This window comes from Bubalus bubalis, chromosome 13 (assembly GCF_019923935.1).
Source record: "Bubalus bubalis isolate 160015118507 breed Murrah chromosome 13, NDDB_SH_1, whole genome shotgun sequence".
NCBI lineage: Eukaryota > Metazoa > Chordata > Mammalia > Artiodactyla > Bovidae > Bubalus > Bubalus bubalis.
This window is the reverse complement of record NC_059169.1, coordinates 61,163,134-61,173,885: the sequence shown is the minus strand read 5'-3', so window position 1 is coordinate 61,173,885 and position 10,752 is coordinate 61,163,134. Positions and strand designations below refer to the sequence as shown.

General features: G+C 38.2%; 1 protein-coding gene across 22 annotated transcripts in view; it reads left to right on the top strand.

Moving 5' to 3' along the window:
- Positions 1-3,115: 3,115 nt before the first annotated feature.
- N4BP2L2 (NEDD4 binding protein 2 like 2) overlaps positions 3,116-10,752 on the top strand; it is an 88,483-nt gene continuing 80,846 nt past the window's right edge. For 9 of the 22 annotated variants that reach the window (XM_025263188.3, XM_025263191.3, XR_006544086.2 and 6 more), the window contains exons 1-2: positions 3,116-3,322; positions 4,590-5,845. In XM_025263188.3, coding sequence (XP_025118973.3) covers positions 4,590-5,845 — 1,256 coding nt within the window. In that variant the 5' untranslated portion in view covers positions 3,116-3,322. Of the gene's footprint in view, positions 3,323-4,589; positions 5,846-10,752 lie in introns of those variants that run through there. The other 13 variants (XM_044927349.2, XM_044927348.2, XR_006544101.2 and 10 more) reach the window with 6 other exon arrangements.

The following is a 10,752-nucleotide window of genomic DNA, read 5'->3' as shown; positions in this document are numbered from 1 at the left end:
TGCATCCTGGATGGAACCCTGGGACACAAAGGACGTTAGTGAAAGACTAAGGAAAAACGATGGTCTGTCCTTGACATTAGTTTATCAATATTGGTTCATTAATTGTAATGATGTACTATAATACTGTATATATATATACACACACAAAATATATATAAAATACTATAATCCTGAAAGAGATTAGTAACAGGGGAAACTGTATGTGAGGTGAATGGGATACATGGAAACTCTGTACTATCTACTCAATTTTTCTCTGAGACTAAAACTGTCCTAAAAATGGGACGATTATAAACTAATAAACAAATAAGAACAGCAATGGACTCTAACTTCTTGAACAAAAAGGAACATGTAAATTCATACTGATAGGAAGTAAGGGGGATTTTCCTTTTAGTACCATCAAAACTTTCTTTTTAGTAGATCAAACCAGTCAATCTTAAGGAAAATCAACCTTGACTACTTCTTGGAAGGACTGATGCTGAAGCTGAAACTCCAATATTCATTGGAAAAGTCCATGAAGTTGGCAAAGATCGCAGGCAGAAGGAGAAGAGGGCCTTCAGAGGATGAGATGGCTGGATGTCAACACCCTTGCAATGGACATGAATTTAGACAAACTTCAGGAAATGGTGAGGGACAGGGAGGCCTGGAATGTGGCAGTCCTTAGGATCACTAAGTGTTGGACATGATTGGACTGAACAGCAACAAGCATGAAAACTAATAAATGTGGTGGAGTTGAAGGAGGTAGGGGGAAATAAACACAACTAACATTGTAAAGAGCAGTTGCAGTAAGAATCATAAATGAAGGCAAAATCTTTAAGGTAGAGTTTGATTAGGAGTGAGACATTTTCTTGGTCTCAAAGTATTTTTTCACAGATTGCTTAAGGGATGAAAGCAGAGGAAAACCAAGTGAAGAAACTACAACACCTTGATCCGGTGATAAAAATTAATACCACCTTATAATGGATAGACAGACATTCTGTGCCTCCGGATGTACCATCCCGAGGAAGAACACAACTTCACCCATGTGGTTGTTTCCACCAAGGATGCATCACTTCAGTTCAGTTCAGTTCAGTCACTCAGTCGTGTCCGACTCTTCGAGACCCCATGAATCGCAGCACGCCAGGTCTCCCTGTCTATCACCATCTCCCGGAGTTCACTCAAACTCACGTCCATCGAGTCGGTGATGCCATCCAGTCATGTCATCCTCTATCGTCCCCTTCTCCTCCTGCCCCCAATCCCTCCCAGCATCAGAGTCTTTTCCAATGAGTCAGCTCTTCACAGGATGTGGCCAAAGTACTGGAGTTTCAGCTTTAGCATCATTCCTTCCAAAGAACACCCAGGGCTCATCTCCTTTAGAATGGACTGGTTGGATCTCCTTGCAGTCCAAGGGACTCTCAAGAGTCTTCTCCAACACCTCAGTTCCAAAAGCATCAATTCTTTGGCACTCAGCTTTCTTCACAGTCCAACTCTCACATCCATACATGACCACTGGAAAAACCATAGCCTTGACTATACGGACCTTTGTTGGCAAAGTAATGTCTCTGCTTTTCAATATGCTATCTAGGTTGGTCATAACTCTTCTTCCAAGGAGTAAGTGTCTTTTAATTTCATGGCTACAGTCACCATCTGCAGTGATTTTGGAGCCCAGAAAAATAAAATCTGACACTGTTTCCACTGTTTCCCCATCTATTTGCCATGAAGTGATAGGACCAGATGCCATGATCTTCGTTTTCTGAATGTTGAGGTTTAAGCCAACTTTTTCACTCTCCTCTTTCACTTTCATCAAGAGGCTTTTTAGTTTAATTTGAATCTAATCACGAGGAAACATTATAAAGGTCGACGTGAGAATTTCAATTTGAGGATGAGTCTGTCGCTGTAAGAGGATGGATTGCTCTTGGTGAGCCCTCTTGGTCATAAGGCTGTTAAATAATCCAATGCAAACATTAGAGACTGTGATTTTAACTACTATATTTATAAATTAATACGCTATGGCAACGGGTTTCCTTACATATGTATTTAAATACGTGTGACTACTACTACTAAGTTGCTTCAGTCGTGTCCGACTCTGTGCAGCCCCACAGACGGCAGCCCACCAGGCTCCACCATCCCTGGGATTCCCCAGGCAAGAACACTGGAGTGGGTTGCCATTTCCTTCTCCAATGCATGAAAGTGAAAAGTCAAAGTGAAGTCGCTCAGTCGTGTCCGACTCTTTGCGACCCCAGGGACTGCAGCCTACCAGGCTCCTCTGTCCATGGGATTTTCCAGGCAGGAGTACTGGAGTGGGTTGCCATTGCCTTCTCCGCAAAATATGTGTGAAGAGATAAGCAATTTCTCTGCAGGTGAAGGAGTGGGTCTAGAGAGAGTGGGGAGACGGTGGGAAGAGAAAAGGGGCCCTGAGCAGAGGACTGCCAATTGTTCGGTTTGTGGTTATTTCTAATTTAACAAACACTTACATAGCACTTACTTTTACCAAGCCCTGTTCTAAGCGCTTTCCACAAGTTGACTTTTAACGAGAAGGCTCAGAAAATGGTCTTCAGTTCCCAAAACAAAATACAGTTATGACATTTTAAGTTATTTTATCACAAGTACTTTTATCTGTTATCAAGGCTCAGCTGCAGTGATTCTCTTCTTGGACAGAAAAACATGAACCTAGTCATTGACTGGTTTTTCGTAGAAACGTTAGTAAGCCTAGTTGGCGAGGTGAAATGTTAAGACCCCTTTGAAAAGTTTTTGAGTATCCCTAAAAGCCTTATTTTGCGGAGAAGGAAATGGCAACCCACTCCAGTGTTCTTGCCTGGAGAATCCCATGGACGGAGAAGCCTGGTAGGCTGCAGTCCATGGGGTCGCAGAGTCGGACACGACTGAAGCGACTTAGTAAAAGCCTGTACTCAGAACAGCTTATGTATCTGTTTTGGATGTCAGGCACTCACAGTGTCTTTTCATTTAGGGGTGAACACCAGACCAGGTCGATGCCTGTTTTAGCCGAAGTTGTTATATCTAAACAACGTCCCGCCTCCAATCTAAGAACTTCTTCCGGCCTTCGCTTTTTGTCCTCAGCGCGTATGTGAAGCAATGCATTCTGGGAGACGTTGAGATTTCCAGGCTGGGTGTGAATTCCGGACTTCGTTTCCCACAATGCCTTGGCGCGAATTCGTAATTCCTGCCGGGGTAACTGTGAGGTGGTCGCCATCTTGCGTACGGAGTGGCGGCTTGTTTCTCGGTTCCTGAGGTCCCGGCTTTCAGTCCCACCCGGTATCTGTTTGGGGAAGGTCTCCGTGCTTCTTTCACCTACTGTTTTGAGGTCAATGCAGAACTGTGGTATAAGGTGAGTAAACAGACCATTTTAAGCGAGGTGGGGTTGTGGTGGGGAGGTTTTTCAGTTTCTTTCTTCTTCCTTCAGTGGCTTGGCTTCTCGCCGGCGCTTGACTGAACCCTTTAGGTTAGCCGTAAACAGAAGCCGGGAGTGAACCTTTGGGTCTCGGAGCTCTTTGGAATTCCTAGACAGAACCTGAACGTGTCTCCTTTGGGACAGAGAAATTGGGTGAAGCGCTTTTGCCCGGGCTGCCCTGTTTGGAGGTCAGGAGGCCTTAGGGTTAAGGTTGTGTATAGGCCTCTCTCCTTTCTCTTCCCTAGGACTTTTTTGCTGTTTATAATGAGGAATTGAGAAGCTGAGAAGCGGCCTAGGAGGGGCCTGTTTCTAGGAGGTTGGCGTTCTCTTCAGGTGTATTTTCTTTCAGTCCCCTTGGGGCCGTCCTGTCCCACTCGTGTTTTTGCCCTTTCCTTTTGCTTTCGTATTAGAGAAAGGAAGACCAGAGAGCGGGCGGAATGAAGTATTGATCAAAACAGGCTTTTAAATTGTACTGTTGAGGGTCCCCAAAATTTTTCAAGGGAAGCAGAGTTTATTTATCTACGAGATCGACGAACCATCTGGAAAAGATGAGGGCTTTGATTTGGGGAGTTGCCAGATTTCTAAACATCACATATTTGTCATTCTCAGGACAACTTAAGTTACTGTTTTTTCCTTTAAAATTAATACACACACTTGGGGACACTTTTACTCTCCTCGCAAGAATAGGGCCTATGAAGACTGACATTTCAGTTAATCTGACGTTTGATTGCTAACACTTGTGGTTGTGTGAGGCTTGCTAAGGACCTAGTGGTTTTAAACAGGAAGACATTTATGATACCGTTTATTACAGCCAGTTTGGATCTGTGTCATTTTGGTTGGCACACTTACTCTCCTTTTTAGTATACGATTGTATATCTGTGTCATTGAAATGTGTATTACTGATTGAGCTTTCCAAGCTTGCTTAAGTTTTTGCTTATGTTCTTGAATTCAGAAATACATGAGTTAGATTAAATAGGAGATATAACTTTCTTTAAAAAAGGATGTTTATTTACCTTCAGTGAAACTCCTGCTTTAAATCACAATGTCATAGCAGTAGTACAGGGTTATAAAATTTCAACTTTAAAATTTTCGTGTTTTGTGAAAATGGTTTTTAAATGCTTATATCAAATTGTTTTTTTCTATTGTTTCTGAGGAAATTTTTGTTTAGGTTTTTAAAGTATTAGTTGTGTGATTTTCTCCTCAGATGCCTTATGGTGAAGTTGAAGCTAAATCCATGGGACATGAGGAAGAACTACTAAGTGAACCATGCTCCAAGAAATTGAAGTCTACTGAAGAGGCATATGTTTTCCCCTATCATGGTAGTGGTAATTTTTACAGAAAGCAAGAGAAAACTGGAAGTGATTGGACCCCTGTAACCATCACTAATGTTAGAGGACATAGTTATCCTCAGGAGAACAAAACCCAAACTACAGATTTGCTGAAACCTGCGCATGATGGGATGCCTAGCGACAGACCAGATGTTATTGAGTCTGTTGATTCACAAGTTGTACAGGATATGCATCCTCCATTGGTATCCACAGATGATGAGATATATAGCACAAGTAAAGCATTTATAGGACCCATTTACAAACCCCCTGAGGAAAAAAAATGTAATGACAGGAGGAATCAAGCAGACACTATCAATGGTAGAGATGGCAAAAGAAAACAAAAGAAACAGAAATTTAACTCCAAAAAATCAGAGATTGACAATGAATTGTTCCAGTTTTACAAAGAAATTGAAGAGCTTGAAAATGAAAAAGATGATTCAGAAAGTAGTTGTAAGGAACCCGAACTCTCTGAGAAACAACTCATTGCATATTATCAGAGCCCTAATAATGATCTGTTAAAATCTGAAGAAGAAAAGAAAAAATATCTTAGTAATGGCCTTCAACCACATTGTGGTTATCAACAGTGGGTGGGGAATGAGCCAGGTAAATACCCTTGTAATGGACAAATGATACCTACATTTTGTGACGATTCATTTACTTCCTTCAGGCATGAGTGGCAAGCAATGGATTCTTTTGTAGTACCACAAGACCCTCATCTTCCCAGTTTTAACTATCACTTAAATATTGAAAGATTCAGTGTTCCACCAAATCCACCGTCAAATGTTTTCCATTCCCAGGATGACTTTGAGATGCAGAATGGATATTTTATAAATAGTTGTCATGCTAACTGGGATTGTTTGACTTTTGATGAGAACAATGAATATACTGACTGCAGTGATATCACCAGTAGTGATCATCCCTCTAGAAATGACTACAGTGTGCAAGATGGGTATGCGAGTAATGGTTTCTGTGAAACCAGTGAAGGATACTGGAAAGATCCTTCTGTGGAGGAGTGTGATGGAACAGACAGGTTTATAAACCAGCAGTTTGAAGAGGAAAAGTTACATAAATTGCAGAAGTTACTTATTCTTTTAAGAGGTTTGCCTGGTTCTGGGAAAACGACATTGTCTCGGTAAGTAAAGGATACCAAGTGAATACTTGGTAATTTATTGCTTTAAGATCATGATAGTTGTAATCAATGGCAAATGCTTTTATGTGTCTTGTAAAAAATCTTTAATTTGTTATACTTGAGAATGGCATATGATGGTAAATATTTTAAAAGATGTTTTCTGATAGAGGAAAGGAGAATTGACATATATATTCTTATTAAGATCCTGTTAAGGACTTTAAAAATAGATTCACCATGTGAAATAATGGCTGTGATGAAAGCAAATGCTATTTGAGAACTGTGCTGCCCTTCAAGTCAGCTATTCAAGAAGAGTTGGATTCATGGATAGAAAACTTGAGCTTTGACTCAGTTATTTCAGTTTGTGACCTTGGACAGGTTTCACCTTTAATGAATAATACTTATTTTTCTGGAATTATTATGAGAAGCAAGTGAGATAACCCAAGGAGAGGAATTTTGCACTTATTTTAAGAACTGTGTTGTGTTCGTACCATTGTTGATGGAGGGAACCTTTTTGCAGTTTCTTTAAGAGTTTGAAGTGAGCAATATCTGAAATTAGTGAAGTTAGAACTGATGATGTTTTATTGTGTGGTGAAATGTTTCAAATTCCTATCTTTGTTTACATTTTTAAAGTATTGATGCAGTCAAACACATTGTGCAGCTATGAAAAACAGTACAGTTTCTTTGTAGTTTATATAGGATGATTCCAGGTTTATGCTAGATAAGAGGGAAAAGAGTTTATTTGATGTCTTTGTGTGATGATAAAAAAGTCCAAGGAACTATTTTGTAAATGGTTTATATTTATTTGCAAGACAGTCTAAAAAACGTACACAGTATTTTTTCAGAAGCAAGAAATTAGAGAAAGATTTAAGTTATATAGACATTACAAGCTAGATTGTAAACTGTTATTTTGTGAATGAATTTTAAGTCTGCATTTTGATTCCTTTTTAGTGAAAATTTTGTGGAGAAAATGATATTTCAACCCTTCTTTAGAAAGGATAGAAATTAAGAATGAAGTCTGAAAAACATGGGCGTTCTTCTAGATTTGGAATATCAGAAAAGAGATGGTTGGAAATTGGATGAAGGCATCTTCTGGTGAGGGCCTCTGATATAGAATGTAAAAAAGAAGGATTAGGTTTGGAACAACATATTGGAGTGTGTGGAAACTGAAAAAGAGTCAAGTGTAGTGGCAATTCAGTAGAAGTTCAAGGAGATGTAATTGTAGTGGGAGATGAGAGGTGATTATATTTAATATGTTGTTCAGTCACTAAGTCATGTCTGACTCTTTGCGACCCCATGTATATTTCTTTATTTGAGAAATTAGGTGTAATAAGAATGGAAGTTACAGTCACAACTACCATTTATGTTACTGTTTTTAGGTTATAGAGTACTTCCGTATATAACCATCTTGGAAGATGAATTAGCCTTTTCACTTTTTAGAAGCAGCAGAGGCTAATAAAAAATGAGTTCAGGTTAAAGGACTTGGTAGAAGTTATAAAAACTGATAAGAGATCAAAGTGGGGATGTAAATGAGACTGTGTATCTTACCTAATCCTTCACTTTAATATCTATCACATGGGTTGCTCTATACCCGACTCCTGGCTTTGAATAGCTTGGTTAAAGCGGCAGAAGTATCTCTTTTAGGTCAGCACTTTTTGAATGAAGTAGGAATGGTTATTTGGGATTGGATATGAAGCCACATATTCTCTAGTGAGGAATGGTTTCATGTAGGATTTAGCTTTTCAAGTGAGCTTTGAAAAAAGGAGTAAAGATTTGGAGGATCAGAGTTGAACTGATTTGGGGCACTAAATTAAAATATAACATTGTTTAGTATTGATATGTGGTAATGAGTTATAGTGAGTTAGATAAATTTCAAATTCTTTGGGGATAGTATTCAAGTCCCTTTCTTCCTTTAGTCCTTACCTACCTCTTTATCTTCATATCCTTGTGCACTTGAACTAGTACCCTGCCCTCCACTGCAGGTGACATAATATGTGTCCTTTCATTTTTCTCAGGATTTTACTTATTTAGAGGTTTTCTTAATTGCCTCCACTTTTGATGTTTTGGTTTCTCATCTCAACCCTCAAGACAGCATTATCTTTATTTACTGATAACTGACCTAAAAGCCAACTTGGTTACAAGTGGCAGAGGCTTATTGTTTACCACAACTTCATGAACAGATTTTGATGAAACCAGTCTTAACATTAAATTTGAATACAAGTACAGACTTTAAATATTTACAAATAAGCCTGTGCAAACCAGTTCACACAACTTCTGTAAGTATGACAAGGTGCCAGCTCTTTGTCCTCTTAGGTAAACTGACGGCCTTTTGATGAAAGGTTCATTTGAGGCAGAATTCAACAATATTCTAGAGGTAGAATTTTGTTGCTGTTGCAGTTGGCAATCAGCCAAACTGAATCCTTTGGTTCCATGATTGGTCTCAAGACCATTTAGGGATCAAGTTTGGGGTATCATTCTTAGGGGTGTGGGCTAAAGATTTTGCTAGGTTCTTATACTGTGTTCTTGGAAGGAGGAGGCATAAATGAAAATTACTTCAGCAAATCCCCATTCCTTTATGCTACAGATTTCACCAGAGTATTATCAGAAGCAGTAATTTCATCATATTAGCAAAATGTCTGGAGTTGATCAGGAGTAAAAGATAGTTGAAGCACTTGTCAGAAAGAGAAAGTCCTACTCTGCTGGCTTTGGTGATGAAGGGACCATGAGTCAAGATGGATATGTAGGTTGCTTTTAAAGGAATGCTAGCCTGACCACAACTGATATTAACCTAATGAAACTGATTTCAGACTTCTGACTTTCAGAACAGTCGAATAATAAACCTGTGTTGTTTTTAGCCACCAAGTTTGTGATAATTTGTTATAGCAGCCATAGAACACAACAGTTTGAAGAGAGGAAGAGATTTCTTTTTTCCTTCCTTCTGTTGGAAGAGCTCTCAGTTTAAACTCCAAAGGAAAGATTGACTTTTTCTTATGTAGAGTAATTTTCTTCTTTCAAGGAGTATTTGGAGAATGAAGTGTCCCAGTAGTCTTGGGCCAGAGGGTATGCAAGGCCACTCAGTACATAAGGAGGTAAAGAATTCATGCAGTATCAGTTTTACTCAAGAGGTTTTTTTTTAATCACTTCTATTTTATGATGTGTTATAGAAAACATATAGTTTTTAGAAATTAAAAAAAAAACAGGAAAATTACAGTGATTCTATATATAGTAGACCATTTTGGGGAGTAGGACTCTCAAAATGACGTTTAAAGAATACAGCTCACTTGTTACTCAAGTGAAAGATTGTAAGTACAGAGTAAATTTTTTATCTATGGTTGTGTTACAAAGTTCCCTGAAGCTGACTTGTTAAAGCAATAAACATTTATTGTCTCACAGTTTCTGAAAGACAGGAATCTGGATGCCTCTTTTTCAAGGTCTCTAATGATGCTGTGATCACCATGTTGCCTTGGGCTGTGTTTTGGTCTGAAGGCTTGTCTTGGGGGAAGACCTGCATGGAATCTCTCTCAGAATTGTTGAAAAGACTCATTTCCTTGTGAGCTATTGGATTGAAGGCCTCAGTTTCTTGCTATCTGTAGGCTGTAAGGTCTCCTCAGTTGAGGGGATTGTCCAAGGGTGTGGACACCAGGAGGCAGGGATGTTGTGAGCTATTGGTTTTGGCTCTTCCACCATTGTTTATGTGATTTTGGTGGCCTGATTTCTGAAATTATTTTCATTTCTGAATTTGTTTAATACCACGTTGGCAAGGTTGTTGTGAGGATTAAATGGAATCATAGAGGTATATATATAAAATGTTTGGCACATACTAGGTCCTCAGAAAGATAGCTATTTTGAAAAAATATGAATCAAGTGGCCAGTGGGACCACATCTGAAGTTTTTATTGTATACTTGATTTCTCAAGTCTAAATTTTGGCATTCTGAGAATCCATTTTAGTACCTGTCGTAACTTGGGGGGGGTTCTAATAGAATCTGACTAAGAATTTTGAAAATACTGATAGTCTTAAATAATTTACTTTTGGTTCAGATGGTTGATATAACATTAGATATATCTAGATTGATAAAGGTATTTTTGAGATAATTCAGGGAATTTTGAAACTATGCATGAGCAGTCTAGGAGGAAAAAGTCTCCCCAAGCTAAAATTATTTGCTGCTGTTATGATTTATACACCTAAGATATTCTTCATTGAGATTTGCTCATGTTTGATGTTGACATGGTTTAATGATATAAATTGATTTACTATCCCTTCTCTCCCCACTTTTTTTTTTTTTTGGAAGAGGTTAAGCATCTCTTGGGTACAGAAGATCCTATACTCTTGTAGTATGGTATTATTAAACCTAGAGGATCATCTGCTAGTAAAGTAGTAGAACAGAGGGGAAAAAAAAAAGAAACATATATGTTATCTAGGAAAGATAGTATCAGGTTTCTGGTACTTTGAAACATAACTAGGCATCATCTAGTTGATTATGATCAAAATATTTTTAGACAATTGAGCTTTGGTTTGGAATGCTAATATTGTGGCATTTTTTGTCACTTATAAACAAACAGGATGCCAAATGTGTTAGATGGTATATTTTGGGAAAATCATGGCCAGTTAAAAGAGAAATCCAGCTTTATCCTCAAACAATTTAAACCATTTACTTTTTTTTAAGATTTATTTTTTAATTGAAGGATAATTGCTTTACAGAGTTGTGTTGGTTTCTGCCAACTTCAACATGATAAACCATTTACTTTGGTTTGTTTAAAGTAATTTGAATCAGAATTCTATAAGTGGAAGTATACAGTACATTTTTAACATTTATATAATTTTATTTTTATATAAAATATATGCAGTTTTATCTGAGGAAAGGAGAGATGTTTGTTATTTTAATAGTTGAAATTCTTTGTTACTTTTATTAGG